Raw genomic sequence first — 17,739 nt, forward strand, 5'->3', positions numbered from 1 at the left:
AATTCAACACACTAAACAACTTTTGTTCAAAACTTTAAACATTCCACGTCTTTTGGTTGCCAGATGCAAGAAACAAAATTTTAAAAAAATAATTAACTGACCCAGAAAACATTAACCAAATAAAATTAAATGAAAACATTCATAAATTATAAACTTCATGTCATTTGAAATCCAATATCTCCCACCAACAATAGCTTAACCTCCTGCAAATATCAAACTGTAAAACTTTTAAAAACAAACACAGTATTTCAAAATTAAATTACAAAGAAGAATCTTCAGGCTACACTAAACTCGCACTCATTACAAGCACCGAAATAAAGCTCTAGGTTTGTCAGAGGAAAACATAGAGCTGGAAACCACAGGCAAATGAGAATCGTGCCAAATTAAAACCTGCCAAGTTTGGTTGTCATCCTGATTATGGAAGATGTCAAATGTGTAAAGTTATCAAATTACTGCTTGTAGAATATTTTTAACATTCATCAATAAACATATTAAATATTTCTGAAATATCAATACAATTGTAAGAAATTTTTACATTCACCTGCGCGTGTTAAGGTATAAATTGTTAGCATATCCAACTAACAGGAGATGTGTGATTCAAATCTTATAATGAACATAGTTGATTTTTCATGTTTATGAAAACTTAATAGGCTGTAAGTGGCATCCCAGCTGAAGATCTGATAAATGACAATTCATGATCACTGAATTTGCATAATTGCATATTGCTCCTCTTCCTCAGTTCCTGTTAGAGGGGAAGAACACATTCACACATTATCACATTCCTTTGAGCATATGCTGTGGTATAAGTGGTTAGCGTATCTAGTTAGCAATTAACTGAAGCATTGTATTATTAAAATCTACACAGTTTTTTTTCCCCCTCCTTTTGAAAATCTTAATAGTCTTACACAATGGGGTGTCTGTCTTCGATTTGAAGTGTTGAGTCATTTAATTCACAGTAGTTGTCTGTTAATTATTTATTGATAAACAATAACAACATGATTGAATTAAAGTTATGAAATATCATACGCGGCACAGTGCCGGATCTATACATCGTAGCATATCCTCGTTCTTGTGTGTTCTAACTGTATTTCCCCCCTGCCCCGGGAAAAATCGAACATCAGTTTATCCCTTTAGGGAATTTTAGTTGGAACATCCTCTAGCCCTGCGAAGGCATTTATCATAAATTCAAAATCTTGCAATAAAATATTACATCTTATACTTTTACAAAACTTGCAGCACACAACATAGCATGAATACTTTGTATATAAAGGACATTTTCATCATAGTAGCTACATTTTATCTTACTAACTATCTCAAGCTAAATACAAATAGAAAAGAAAACAATTATCATCAAACAATAACTAACACAACAAATTGCAGTTACTGAAGAAATACTAAATAGAAACCTGAAAATTCTGAAAACAATCATTCATATCTCTTTCCAAGTTCCAAATGATATAGTATTTGAATAGGCCTTTTTATTACACCTGAAGAAGTTTTCACTGTAATACTTCTTACCTTGTTATCACGGGCTCTATGCAACTCCATCACCTTTCCCAGCTTCCACAGCTGCCGAGGTAGTTTGTCATCCCCTATCAAAACTACATTATTTATATTAAAATCAGTGGTTACATTAACAGTTTTGAAACACTTTGCACCTTTTAATTGGAGAAAATACTCTCTTTTCCATCGTCTCCGAAAATCATTTAAAATTTTCTCCTGATACAAATATCTTTTAATTAAAATCCTTTTGTTACTTGCAATATTTTCTTTAACATGACCAGCCTGGTGCGGTAAGGATGTTAACCGTTTTCCAGTTAGGAAATGAACAGGAGTGAGAGGGAATGGCTGTGATGGATCATTGTAAATGTAAGTAAGTGGTCTAAAATTTAGAATGGATTCTATTCCTGTCAAAATGGTTTGTAATTTTTCAAAAGAAACTAAAGCCTTTCCTAGCACTTTTCTCAAAATACCTTTTGTCATCTTCACCATTCTCTCCCAGTATCCACTCCACCAAGCTGCTCTTTCGACAATAAAATGCCATCTTATTCCTTTTGTACCAAAATAATTTTGTACAAATAGATCAACAATATTTGCATATAACTTCTTCAGTTCTACATCTGCACCTTTAAAAGTTTTGGCATTATCAGAGTTTATAATTCGGCAAACACCTCTTCTTGACACAAAGCAGCAAAATGCTAGAAGGAAATGTTCGGTGCTTAGGCTAGAAACAATTTCAAGCAATTTCACTGCACGTGTGACTGCACAAGTAAACAAACAAATGTAAACCTTGTCTCCATTTTTCGTAAACAAAGGTCGAGCAAAATCAACAACTGTGATTTCAAAGGGATTTGCTTCATGAATTCTATCCGCTGGTAATGGGGCAATCACTTGAGTGCCTTTTTTAGCCTTAAATTTCCTGCAAACGAAATAGTTATTCAAGCATGATTTTACAGATTGTCTGCCTCGGATGATCCAATAATTTTCTCGAGTTTGAGTGAGTGTATCTGAAACACCAGCACGAAGCAAGTTCTCATGTTCTCTTTTGATTAGCAATTCAGTGAATCAAGATTTTTTTCAGTATAATCCATGGATGCTTTTCTTGAAACTGAAAAGCAGAATGTTGTAATCTTCCACCAAGACATATGAGTCCTTCTGCCGTCACCTTCGGGTTTAGACCGTATAATTTGAAATCGGAAATAAGTGAATCCTTTTGTATCAATTTAATAAGATCCTTTTCAAATTCACTAAGCTGTATAAAACGAATCCAATAGCGTTTAGCACTTGCGAGTTCTTCAGCAGTTAGTACTCCTTTATACTTTTCAGAATTTCACTTACAATTATTAATAAACCGTAGGACGTATGCAGTGATTCGAAGAACCTTAGATAAGTCACTGTAAGACTATGCAATAAGTCACTGTGCAAATTCAACAAGCTATTGGTACATTCAATGTATGTTGGTAAAGCAATACAGTTCCCTTTTCTCTCCTTTTCCGCTTCAAATGTATCAATATCAGCATTCAGTATTCCTTCATAGTCTAGAACATCTATTAGCCACAAGGGGCCTCTCCACCATGTTTCATCATTAATTAAAGATTGTGCACTTACTCCCCTAGTAAGTTTATCTGCAGGATTCATCTTTCCGTTGCAAAAATTCCAATTCGATGGATTTGTCTTTTCTTTGATTTCCAACACTCTGTTGCGGACAAATTGCTTCCAATCATTTGCAACACCCCTAATCCAATGTAGACATATTTTGGAATCTGTCCACATGAAAATGTCACTTTCTTTCAGAGAAGAAAACGTGGATCGTATATAATCAGACAATTGTGCGGAAATCAAGTTTCCTAGTAGTTCTAATTGTGGCAAAGTCATTTTCTTCAGTGGAGCTAGATGACATTTTGAAATTATAAAACTTGTCGCACATTTGTCATGGTATCTAATCTTGAAATATGCGACCGCACCATATGCCTTTGGGCTTGCATCAGAAAATATATGTACTTCCAACTGCTGAATCTCCAGCTCGTCAAAATATGTTCGGGGTATGACAAGCCTGTCAAGCTCGGTTACTTCATTCCACCACTCCTTGAATATAGATTCTAATTCTGCTGGAATATTATCATCCTATTTTAAGCCTTTTCCCCAAAGAGTCTACATTATCAATTTAATTCTTACACTGAATGGTGTAATTAAACCTAATGAATCAAACAACATGCCACATGCACTTAAAACTGTACGTTTTGTTGGTGTCACATATTTAAACTTTGTAAATTGATTCAGATCTATCTTCAAGGTGTCCTTATTATTGTCCCAAATTAATCCTAGTACTTTTAATGGTATATTGGTATATCTGTTTGATTCGATGGCGTCCGACATTCCATTTGGGTTTCCTTCCATCTTTGATTAAGGATAGCTGAATTCGAAGACTATTGCTGTAAATTCATGTTTGCTTCACTCAGTATAAATTTAATCTCTTGCAAGAGATACCGCTTCTTCAACAGTTGATGCCCCAATTATTAAGTCATCAACATAAAGTTCTTTCAAAATAGAATATGCTTCACTGTGTGATTTTTTATATTTCTTTAAATGAAGTCGTATAGCTCCTGTCAAAATAAAAAGACTGCATTTCACACCAGAAGGAACACATGTCATTTGTAAAATTCTGATATCATGACCATTGAAATCAAATTTGGTTCCCCCCTCATTTTTCCATAAAAACTGCAAAAACTTTCGATCCTTCTCTACTATGCCAATCTCTAAAAATGCTCTCTGAATATCAGCACTAAAAGCAATTGGGTGATAACGAAATCTTAAAATAATCCTGAGCAAATCTAGATTAAGATTGGGACCACTATCTAAACAATCATTGAGTGACTGTCTATCTCTATCTCTGGACGACGCATCATACACAATCCTAACTTTCGTACGTTCCTTTGGTTCGCGTACTACAGCATGATGAGGCATAAAATAACCAATTTTCCTATCACAATCTCCATGAAATACAACTTGTTCAATAATACCATCCCTTAACTGCTCATTAATTATTTTTTAATAATGAAAATACAGATGCGTATCATCCCTAAATTTATTATTTAAGCTTATCAAACATCTTTCTGCAACTTCATAATTACTATTCAATGTGCTACAACCCTCCTTCCATAATAATTTAGTTTCATACCTCCCATTTTTAAACGTGGTATTTCTTTCAAACATGTCTATGGCATCTGCATCTGATCGCGAATTTTCCTTCTCCTGATTTATTCCTATAGCCTCCAAATCGCACAAATTCGTAACTCTTTCAAAATCTGTTTGTTCTTTCACAGAGATATGGTTTATACAAGTCTTATCATAATTTCCATGATTATCCGATCCCATTTCCTTACCTTGGATTACAAACCCAAACAAACTGTCCATAATAACTAATCGTTTTCCTAATCTTATTTCTTTATAAAATTTCCCAAGTGTAGTCTGATCCAATCAACATGTGTATCTTCTTCGTATTTCCAATACCGGCCAATTCTATTCCCTTACTTAGAGCCATGTTTCTGACTCACTTTGAAGGAACTTCTATGTGGTCATGCATAATCGCATCAATTACCACTGCTTCTATGCGGAGTTTTTTACTTGGGTTGATTCTATTCCGCAAATCAAGCTGAACTATATTATATTGTTGTTTAGGTTTACGCTCGCTATGTAACCCATATATTTCAAACGTTTCACATCTGGTAGCCCTCAATCCTAACGAGTCTGCAGTTTTCCTCCTGATAAATGTTCTGTTAAAATTTCGCTCTTTTTATTTGTTTTTATTTCTTTTTATTTGTATAGCGCTGAATGTTTGTAATAAACCCAGGAGCGATGCTCCAGCGCTTTCAGTTTTGTTTACAAATTCCCTTTTACTTCCTCCAAAGCAATGCAATGACTGTACCGTAAATAAATTATTGTCTGTTTCTTTACCATTTGATTCGGCTGCATTATTTGTCAGTTTAACCTTATCACATATTAAATAATTGTGAGGTTTTTTACATATTTTGCAGAGCTGGTCCTTTTTTCAGCAAAATTTTGAGGTATGTCTACATTTCAGACAAATGTAACATCGCCCTTGTGTTTTTAAAGAATTTCTTTTTTCTGTTAATGGTAAAGGACATTTATGTGTTTTGTGAGATTTATCTTAACAAAACTACATATTTCATTCGCTACGGCTATTAAAGCAGCTGTTGTTGAAATGCGCGCTTCTGAAATTTTTCGTTTTGAGTCTACATAATTTTTCTGATAATTTTGACTCGTTCCTCTATTACTAAAAGGAATTTCATTTCGCTTAAAGTATTTTGAATCTGATAATAAAGAAGATGCTTCTCTTATTTCTACCTCTTTTCTTAAAAACTCAACTAAGTGCTCTATATCAAATGATTCACACGATTCGCGTTGTTTATTGTAATACAAATTTAGCTCTTCTGGAATTTTCTGTAGTATTACCAGGCAAAGTAAACTACTATAAGTGCCTGCTGCAACACCTAAAGACTTTAATGATCGAATTTGAATCTCAATCGTATCATACATTCTTCGCAATGTTGGAACATTCGTGCATGTCTTAACGGAATCAAGCAGCAACAGTTTATTCATGTGCGAGCTTATAATCAAATCTAGCCTTCCAAATCTTTCTTTTAACAACTTAATTGAGGAATCATAATTTTCGTTTATTAACAAGAATCCCGAAACTGCCGATAAGGCAGTACCTCCTAAAAATGTTTTCAGATACGAAAACTTCTCAACCTTACATAAGGAATTGTTATTATGAATAGCTACTTCATAGGAATTCCAGAAATCCAACCAAGAGCTACAATCACCATAAAACTTCTCAATACTTAATTTCGGAAGCTTAACTACACTACTTTCATTTCTTACTATGCGTTGTTCCAACCTAACATTTTCATTAACTTGAATTTCATTTTTTGAAGCCCTTTTTAAAGCACTTTCTATATCCCTATCTAGTTTTATTTTCCATTGAATACCGCGTTCCTGATATTCTTCACTCTCAGCAATTTCGTTTTCTAACTCATCTATACCAATTATCGCTTCTATTTCACTATCTAAACCCTTAACATTCTTTATTTTTTCAATCAACTGGTTTCTTTGATCATAAAGATCATCAAGTTTTTATTCTTTATTGTAAATTTCACTTAAAGGTTTATTTATTGCTTTTTTCAATTTTTGTCAAAAGATTACAAAAAAGCTACCTAATGCAGTTTCGTTTCTGCTTTAACCTTTCAACTCATTTCACCATGTTTGCATAAACTACTTCTGCTTTCAAAACTAAATTTCAAATCAATTTACAACAACTAAATAATCAAATCACCACTATAAATTCAAAACTTCCTATCACATACAAAATCATAACACTTCAAGAACTGAATCTAAAGGGACCTACCTCAATTCCATGGTCGTGACTCAGAAACTTCCAAGACAAAGAAAGGTTCACATTCCATCAGAAGATTCACAGTAATCCCAAATCACGTCCGGGTCACCAACAAATTTGAGCTGTCTTTGTTTTGAAGTGTTGAGTCATTTAATTTACAGTAGTTTTCTTTTGATTATTTATTGATAAACAATAACAACATGATTGAATTAAAGTTATGAAATATCATACGTGGCACAGTGCTGGATCTATACATCTTAGCATATCCTCGTTCCTGTGCATTCTAACTGTATTCCCCGCCGCGGGAAAAGCTAACATCAGTTTATACCTTTAGGGAATTTTAGTTGGAACACACAGTAATTGAATGATCTGTGCTTAGAATTGAAATGTAATTTTAAAGTATAAATTATGCTAACATTAAATGCAAAAATATTTTTCTTAATTTTTTTAAAAAAATTTCTTAGATTACTACTTTTAAAACAGAATGCTGTTTCATTAATATTTACAAGATAACATATCCTAAGATTTCTAGTGTTGCAAATTAGCATAAGCATTTATGTAATTCATGAAATTGTTTTGGCACAGGATAAAAAAAGTTGGAAAAATATAAGTGCAAGAATTTAGTCTTGCATATGGTTATAATTGTAATCTAAAATTATCACTTTAAGAAGCATTTTGTTGCAAACTATGCTGCAATTTTTTGCTATCGTTTCCCCAAATTAGCTTTGTTTTGTATCTCGTGATAGTAAAAGACTATTTAACTGTAGTAATAAATATATTTGAAAGCTTTTTTAATGCTATAGTGAGCTTATTGGAAAATTTCAAATATTTCATGTTCTTTAACTGAAATCTGAAGAACGCTCATTCTTCTGACAGATCTAGAACTTCGATCTGATGGATCTAGAACTATGAAAATTGTTTCATTAAGACACATTTTACATACTCCGAGGATATCAAATTTCTAGGTATCTAGCAAAGTTTATTTAACATCTTGAATTCGTATAGTTGATTGAAATAAGTACAATAAATTCAATTCACTGAAGCCACTCATTCTTGTCATAGTATATCTCGAGGTATTTGCTGTCCCAGGGGCAGATGTAACTGAAAAATTTCTTAAACTAGTTTAAAGGTCTGTCAAAAATGCTATCAGTTTGAAGTTTATGTTAATTGCACTGTCATACTTATTACATCTCAAAATATGTAGTTGTAAAAGATCATAGGGCATTGTAGACGCCATACATGTGAAATGCTTTCTCTGCATATAATCTTTCCTCTTTGGTTATACAATTTATTAACAGTAATCTTTAGAACATCAACAAATCACCAAAACAGTGTGGCTGTTTTATTTTATTTTTCATTATAATAACAAACACATAAACATAGAAGCTTGCAGCATGAAACATCTCTTGTTATAAACATCATTCAGTATAATAGAAAAGGATGATTTGCTAATTACAGTTGTTTGTTTTTTAAGCAATTTGGGTAAAATGTCTTGCTTTATTGATTCTTTCTATTTCATCCTATATAAGCAGAAAATCTCAAATGATGAATTAGATTTTTTAAAAAAATAATTTAACTCAAATGGTTGATGGATATCCATGGATGCATGACAGGCGACAAAGTGTCATTTCAAGTAGTTTATGCAGTTCCCTTTTCAAATGCAATTTTTTACTATGCTTTGGCAGGATTTGTTGAGAATTTTACTTACTTTAAATAAGTACTCTGCTTTATTAAATCAATTTTATATGCCCTCAGTTTAAATATTCATAGCTTATAATAAGTTTTTCTTTCAAATGTTTTCATTCTTTTCAGCAGTTTTCAAACATGGGTATTTTAAGCCAAATATTTTGAAAAATGGTGCTGAATTCTAAATAATATTTAAAAAATGTTTCTGAAGCCTAAATAAATTATAACCTATTATTTATTTAGTTTTATTTTAATTATTAGATTTTATTATAAATTGATTTGAATTGATACTTAAAAAATTTTTTTAATTAGCAAAAGGAAATGATGGAGTTTTCAGAATTGCTCAGAGATAAATTTTAGTAGCACAAGTTTGTCAAAAGTGACAAATTTTTGAACAGTTTCATGATTTGGCAACTGATGTACAGTACAACAATTTTACAAGATGTTAGAAATTTGTGTTAACAAACTGTCAGTGAATGAGTATTTTATAGCATCCATGAAATAATAAGAAATAAATCTGTAGGTCATCCAGTTGGTGCTGCTGGTGAAGAACCAGGGGAACTGGGAGAAATGCGGCGAAAGCTCCTTGCTTTTTTGGAAAATTCAAAGCACTATACTGTAGAAAGGTTTGCAACATACATGATGAATAAAGGTATGATTTAATATAATTTAGAAACACATTATGACTTTTTTATCACATTGTAATGATATGTATTTTATAACTTGTAAAAAAGTAGAAAATTCTATATTTGTGTTTTACAGGTTTATATGATGAAGGAGCTATTGTTTTGGGTAAATTAGGAAGGCATGAAGACGCTCTTGCCATTTATGCTCACGTTTTGCGAAACTTTTCAAAAGCTGAAAAGTATGTATAAGAGAATTTAGATTTTAAATTTCTACTATTAAATAATGAGGAATCTGTATGTTCTTCCTACTGTGTAAAAACAATAACATCTACAGACACGAAAATACACATAGCATCTACCTGAATATGTATGGTCAAAGCCCGAATTTTGAAGTTTTTTATTAATTTCATATTTTGTGTGAGTTTAATAAATTTTTGATTAAAAAACTTAGTAATCTGAAAGTGAGGAGTGGTAATACTGCTCAGAATAATGCATTCTTTAGAATATTTTTTCTACTTTTTAATCTGATGATTTAAATAAAAATACATTTAAACCAAGAGATGATGATTATAAATATGAAATATTTTTATGAAATTACTCTAACTCGACTCATGAAAATCATTATATATTTTTTCGTTTTATTATAACTGTTTCAAGTGGCTGGTATTGCAAGTGGTTAGTATGTGTAAAAAAAATAAATTCAGATATATTCTTATGTCATGTAAAATCACCAGTTTTACCATGTTTGAAACTGCTGTATTTTTTCCCAAAATGAAATGCTGTTTAAGTTTTAATTGAATCTTCGTGGCTAGGGTTTATTGCAGAATGAAATTCCACGGTTATTTTTGTTAATGTTAAAGAATTTTGTAAGATTGCATTAATATATAAACTCTGATATAATCAAATAAACCTGTAAATTTCAGATTTTTCTGTATTTTTTCTAATTTTTCTGATAGTTGTTCATTGTATTTAATATATAAATAAATTTAATATTGTAGCGAAATCCAAAACAAAATTTTGAATCTTGAATTACCCTTGTAAATTTGAGAAGTCGAGTGGAGGTTTTGCTAAATTTCTGTAATGCGATAAAAGATTAGCTTAAGTAGCATTATGGTGCCATTGGTTATCTGTCACTACTTACGAACATTGCTAAAGCCAAAATTAAATATAAGAAGTAGCTACTGGTGAGCAGATATTGGCTTAAAGAAGATTTGTACCATATAATACATAGTTGCCAACTCCAAGTTTTTTTTTTTTTTATTTATTTCAGTTTCTTCAGTCTCTCACCAAATATCCTGATTTTGAAACATTAACCTTTACTAAGAAAAATATTTCCCACTAATTAATGAAATTCACTGAAATAATAAAAGTTATAAAACTGTGTGAATTCCATTCCCCCACCACTAGGGATTTTCAGCATTATTTTTTTATTAAATTTTATTTCATCCGAATTATCTTAACCTACTGTAAGTCATTTATAGAACTCTTAAGAAGATTCAACCAATATTTAATTTTACCAGAAGATTCAACCAATATTTAGTTATTTAATATTATATTTAATTTTATTTTACAACAATATATGGAATATTACTAAATTTATCCACACAATAATATGTACTTTAATTATTAATTTCTTTCATTGTATTTAAACATATTTTGAAAAAAATAAAATCTTCTACTCAGGATTATCTTATTAAAAAAGTGTAAGAAAATTACAAATGAAATTTGCCAAAGAACATAAAATTGAGAATATCTAGTTAAATATTATTAACATGTCCTCCACCAAAATATATTATAAATAATTCAGTAACATTTATCAGGAATTGAACATGAACCAAGCAGACTAATCATGTTATAAATAGTTCAGGAACCTAAATCAGGCAAATGAATTTATGTCAGTTTGGCATTACCTCAAATGGCATCACAGTGCAATGTAAACAAAACTTCCTGGTAATTCCTGGTTTGCATGTGAGAACTTCTTGGGTTTTCATGTTTCAAGGTTGGCTGCTATAATTGTATTTCAGTAGATTGTTTACTTAAAATAAAATCATTGTTTTAAATTAATGGCACATGTCGTATATTAATGGCACATTACTAGACTTTGACTAGTTTGTAAAAACATAAGTATACATTTTAAAAAATGAAATGTAATATTTTATTTATACATTATTTAATTATTACTACTCAATGTCTGTGGTGCACTAATTTTGAAAATAGCCTTTGTTTGCTCAAACAGCTGAATGAATTTTTCTGCCTAATAGAGACTGGTAATTGATAGTTAAAGCCTGGTGCTGTCACTTATAAAATTTTAAAAATATACATTTATTTAATAATATACTTTTTATTTATTTTTTCATGGTCATAAGTACACCTCGCCCAAAAAAAGGGGGTGCAGTTCTATATTTCCCATTCTATTGGGCTGATTGGCAAAATTTAACTTGCATTTTTCATGTCTTTGAAAATGCAACTTACTATATATATTAGATTTGTATATAGCATTTTCCTAACATAGGTATTGTGATACAAAATCAAACTTTTTCTCAAATGACATACCTATTTTTTACCATATTTCGATTTTACAACTCAAATTATACTGAAGTGCCAAGTTTTGTAATAATTGCACAAGAAGTTTTTTAAAAATTAGCTATCAAAATTTTAGCTTCTCAGTGTTAGTTTAATATGGTATATATTTATTAATATCTCTTTTTTTTTAATTAAACTTACTGGATTTCCTTCTTTTACAATTCAAAATTTAGATGCAATCAAAATCTATAGTTATTTTCTGACTTGATTTTTAAGATGTCTATTTTTCTGTATTTTTTATAAATTTTTGCCGTCATCTTAAAATAGATGTATTTCTAGGCATACTGGCAAAAAATTAAAATTTTTTATTCAGTATTTCTGAAGGTATAAGTAAACATGTATATTGGCATGTTTTGAAATTTGGCATATTTGTGATAAGCAATAATAATGCCAGCTATGGTTTATGCACTTTGTTCAAATTATTTGAAAGAATGAATGATGCACCGTTTATTCTGTATTTGAAAGAATGAATGATGCTCCGTTTATTCTGCTCGTGCGCAGTGAAAGCGAAAGGAAAACTGGTTATAATAAATTAAGAATTTTTCCAAGTGAATTATTCTTGGTGCAAACTGAAAAAAAGTAAGTGAAATTTCTCAAATTTTACAAAATTTAATATATAGGCATAATTTGAGGCATAGAATTGAAATATGGAAAAAAATAGTTATGCATTTAAAAAAGGGTCCAATTTTTGTCCAGATACCTATATTAAAACTGTGCGATATATAAAACTAATATATATACTAAGATGCGCTTTCAAGCCATGATTTCGTCAAGCCAAATTTCGTCAATCGGTCCAGATACAGAACTGCCCCCCCCCCAATTTTTTTGTGCAAGCATCTGCATATGTGATTTGAGGAAATCTGTGAAGACTGAATTTTTACAAAATATGTTACAGTTAATACATTAATACATTTCACAAGCTGAAATGCTTAAAATTCTGTAAAAATTCGTTTTCTTTATAGCTCATTTTTAAAACTACTGGAATATATTAGGTATCTTTGGAAGTATTCAGATATGTAAGAAAATGCTGAAAAATTCTTAATGAAAATCTTAGGTTGTGAAATTTGATGACAGACCCCTGAGCATTTCATCAATCATGTCTTTTCCTTTCCACCATAACATCTGCTTTAACTGTTAATGCTCAAATTATTTTAAAATTAAAATTTTTGAAAAATACTTTTAAATTACATTTCATATATCATAAACAAAGTAATTATGAAGTTTTATTAACTTATTATAATTAGTAGTTCAAATAATTGGTGATCTATACAGAGATCGCTGGGCGCTTCTGGTAATAAAAGAACAAGTAACTGCCTTTTAAACTTAAAGTTTAAAAAATTATGAATTTAGTTTTAAAAAATAGGAATTTTTGCAAAATTGAAAACAACTAAAGAGATTTAAAAGAAGAAATCATATTTTATTGATCTAAATTTCCTTAGTTGCATTTTTATTGAGCAAATTTATAATATTTGAGCATGATATAGTGGAAAATATTTCACACAAAGTGTTGCATTGCATTTTTTACAAAACGTAAGAGCTCTTCCCTTATAATTTTGAAACTGGCATCTTCTTTGGTTTTGTCTACTACCTATAACGGTTTTGTTTTCTATCTAAACTTGAGAGTCAATCACTTTTGGTCTTGATGACATCACCAAAGGTCTTCCAATGCTTTTCTTAGAATTTATTCCTAGTTTGAGGTACGCAACTGAGATATATCTTCAATGTCTTTTATACTTTTCTTTACAGAATTTGTTTGATTGAACAGAATATGCGTATTTATGACAGCTATGTCAATAACTGTCATAAATATTGGCCAGTATCATTTTTTGCAACAGATTTGAATTGTTTGTTATTAAAGAGATAATCATGCTGGTAAATATTGGCATTTGTTGCCACAGATTTGAATTTTTTGTTTTTCTAAGAGCTAATTGTGAATGGCCAGTACCATTTATCCACAGATTTGAATTGTTTTTCTAAAAGCTAATCTTGCTGGTTGACACCATCCATGATTTTGTTCTATTGGGCTATAGTACTAGGTTTCAAAATTTGGAAATATTCTTTCAAACTTTTTGATGGCATGAAACTCAGGTTAGAGGCTCTATGTAATCAAAGATTTATGCTGTTGCTACACTTGTTATCCTTCCATTTAACTATAGTTATTTCGTTCATTTCGTTGAAACAGTAGTCATAAGTACCACGATTTCTATTGTCTCATATCTTATCTGGCATTAAAAGGCAAAAAGCTGTTCTGTTGTTTCTAATTGGGCCGGTGGTTCTGACTCCTTGTATTTTACTCAACCAGCAGATCATAAGAATTTTTTAAAAAATTGTCGAAAAACATGATGTGGCTATTGATATCAATTGGTTGTAGCATTTTCACCACTTGTGTTCCAAATGGTTCTTTCGTAGTTTCAGGAGTATTATCATACCACAGTTTTGAACTAACTCATTTTCATTTTCATTTTCCTTACTGGTGCTAGATGTAGATGGAAGTTGCTGTGTAATATTAGGTTCAGAATCATTTATGTTTTTTTATTCACATTTTTCTTTTACCTCTACTTCTTCCATGGATAAACAAATTTCTACATTACCTGACAGATCTTTTACCGATGAAGTAATCATTTCACCATCAAGAAAATGTTCATTTCAGTTAACTCATCCACATCAGGCGGTAAAGCAATTATATCTGACTCATCCTCGTTAGAAAACATATTCTAATGCTTCTTCAGTGCTGTGAAATACTTTACACATGGACATTCTGGAAAAATGAAAGGGAAAGAAAACAGTATTAGTTACCACCAACACCCAGCGATCTATTTATAGATCAGCATGTTTAAGCTAAAAATTTAATTATCAGAACAGTTATTTACATATCATTACATATCACTTCTTAAATTAGGGAATTTCCAGTGGACATGATACAGGGATTTTCATAATAAAGTTTTCCTGAAGAATCAGTGATAATTAGGAACACAATCTATATAGAATCATAATATGTGACCAAAATTTATCATAGTATATGTAGTCTTTCATAGAAAATATGGAAATATGTCCAACTGACTGTATTTTAGTTACTGATTAAATTAACATAATAGTCCAAATGAAATCAAAATTTCTTACTGAACGATTTGAAGTCAAAATATTTAAGTTGGTATACATTACCAGTTTACATAATATAATAATTATGTAAACTGTAATATAATAATTATGTAAACTGGTAATGTATACCATTTTTCGTGAATCAGTTCTTCAATTCTTTGATGATTGTCATATACATTTATCCCAAAATTTATTATTCTCTTTTCATTGCCCAAAACCATAAAGAACGTATTGCTTCATCTGTACATATTATAAAAGAAAGAGGCTGTCTGTCTGTGTGTTTGTGTCTTTTGTTTGTGCTGCGTGTAAGCCAGTAATTATCAGACCCAGGAGGCTATGAAATTTGGTACATAGGTGCATCTAGACAAGAGCTAGTGCACCTCAAAGCAATTTTGTTCAAAATTCAAATGAGATTTTAAAAAAATTTTTTAATGAAATCCTATTAAATTCATATTTCTCTCTCATTATATTAGCAACAATGGCACAGAGCCATTATTGCTGATATATCACTGTTGCCATTATTGCTGATATCAGCACTATTGCCACTTGGAAAAATGAAGGCGATAATTCTGTGCAGTTTTTTAATGTAATGTATCTCTTGGATACTTGACGTTTGTCGAGCAAAAGCAACGAGAAGTTGGTTAATTTATTTATTGGGATGATTAATATTTATATTAAGGAATATTGTGTATTTCATTGTAATTTTTTATATGCAATAAATTTGTTTAATATATATAAAATTGTTCTGCAGAGTAAAATTCTGTGTAGTTTCTTAATTTAATGTTTAGTGTTCTCTTTAGGCATTTTTTCGGTACATTTAAAAGCCAGATGAAGGATGGCTGTGTAGTGGCTAGTTTGTTAAAATTAATGTACTGGTGTAGTTTTGAATGTTTTAAAAATATAATTTATGCTTTTATCAGTCACTACTGTGTAAAATATTAGTGTGTTTATTTTGTCATGGATGTATATTAAAATATTTTAAAACAAGACATATATATATTTAAAATTTTTTTAATTTTTTTAAAATTTTGTAGATATTGCGAAAAGAACTACTGCAAGGACAAACCTAGCAATCAAGATGTGAGTATATGCTTCTGTATGTTGATAATAATTATGTATTTGCATAGCGAGGTCCAACACTGTGGCTGTACATGGTTTTTTATAATCTTACAGAAATATGCCTAATATTTTCTTCAAAAGTAGTCAGTCTTTTATAAATTTGATTAAATCGATTTTAGAAGATAATTACAATAAACTTTAATACATAATTTCATAAGTTTGTACTTTAGTATTTTTATTGTTTCAGACATGATTAGTAAATATAATTTTTATAAGTTTTTTATTCAGTCTTTCATATCAATTAACAGAATATCTCATTTTACATTAATTAAATAATTCTTTGGTTTACTTATTATTAAGGATCCTGTTAATTAAATACTACTAAGAACCTTTTTGTTAATGTTTTTGACAAACTGGCAGCTGTACTCAGAGTTGTTCTTGTGATAAGCATGCTGTTTGTATCGAAATGTGGACTGTATGAGGCGATAATGTCTTTTAGTAGTTTATTAAAACTCAACAGTAATATAAGTGATACATTACTTAGAACCGAAGTTCTCGACAATGGACACTGATGCGACTTGGTGTCTGCCAACGAACGAACTCACAATTTTCCCGCCTAGTTGGCGGCGTACAGTTTGAATTGTAAGATCGCCAAGTTTGGCACAATTACAGTTAAAGGCAGCAACATTCTGCCCCCCCCCACAGCAATAAACATGTATGATAATCACATTACAATCAACTTAATATACTAAATATATGCTAAATAATACAAAATATCAAGGTATTACACTATTTCTAAGTTCACAAGAATTTAGCTGTTTACATTAAAATAGATAATTTTGTTGCTGGTGGTTTCAACAGACCATTTGAAGTTCGAACAGTGACTACTCTTATATTGCCATCAGTTCCAGGGAAAACCTCTACAATACGACCAAGGGACCATTTATTAACGGGCAAATGATCCTCCTTTATCAAAACTACAGAATTAATTTTAACATTATGTTTTTGAAACTGCCACTTATTTCTTTGTTGGATGTGATTTAAGTAGTCATTACTCCACTTTTTACAAAAACCCTGGAAAATTTTGGTAATTTTTTGCCAGCGGCTTAATCTGTTCTCAGGCTTCTATAGAAGTTCTGGTTCTGGAATCGTTGTAATAGGTCTAAAAATTAAAAAATGACCCCTGGAGTTAGAGCTTCAATACAATCGTCATCTGCCGGTAATGGAGTGATGGGCCTAGGATTTAATATACCTTCTATTTGAATATTTGAAGTGTCACTGTCGGAAATTCTTCATACGTAAATTTTGTTTCCCCTACAACATGTTTAAGGTGATATTTAAATGATCTGACTCCTGCCTCTCAAAGTCCTCCGAAATTGGGAGCTCTAGGAAGCAAAAAGTTCCATTTTACTTCTTCAGAAGTCAAGTAATTTTCTAAAGATTCATCTGGGTTTTTAACAAGATTATACAATTTAGTCAATTCTCTACTGGCACCAACAAAATTTGTTGCATTGTCAGAAAATATAATCGAGCTTCTACCCCTACGAGAGAAGAATCTTTTTAATGCAGCAATGAAGGCATCAGATGACAAATCTGATACTAATTCGAAATGTACTGCCTTAGTGACAAAACAAACAGAAATGGCAACATATATCTTTTGAAATTGTCCCTTTCGTTGATGTTTATACTTTATATAAAATGGGCCGCAAAAAATCGATCCCTGTGCAATTAAAAGGTGCACTTATTCTCACCCGTTCCTGAGGAAGATGTCCC

At 30.8% G+C, this 17,739-nt stretch overlaps 1 protein-coding gene across 4 annotated transcripts in view; it reads left to right on the top strand.

Moving 5' to 3' along the window:
• Vps39 (vacuolar protein sorting 39) overlaps positions 1-17,739 on the top strand; it is a 150,157-nt gene that overhangs the window by 113,173 nt on the left and 19,245 nt on the right. For all 4 annotated transcript variants that reach the window (XM_085821308.1, XM_085821303.1, XM_085821295.1 and 1 more), the window contains 3 exons: positions 9,123-9,251; positions 9,362-9,464; positions 15,942-15,987. In XM_085821308.1, the coding sequence (XP_085677434.1) occupies positions 9,123-9,251; positions 9,362-9,464; positions 15,942-15,987 (278 nt within the window). The remainder of the gene's footprint in view (positions 1-9,122; positions 9,252-9,361; positions 9,465-15,941; positions 15,988-17,739) is intronic.

This window comes from Stegodyphus dumicola, chromosome 1, assembly GCF_044657685.1.
Source record: "Stegodyphus dumicola isolate Sdum_Otavi_A_Nest chromosome 1, ASM4465768v1".
Taxonomy (NCBI): Eukaryota; Metazoa; Arthropoda; class Arachnida; order Araneae; family Eresidae; genus Stegodyphus; species Stegodyphus dumicola.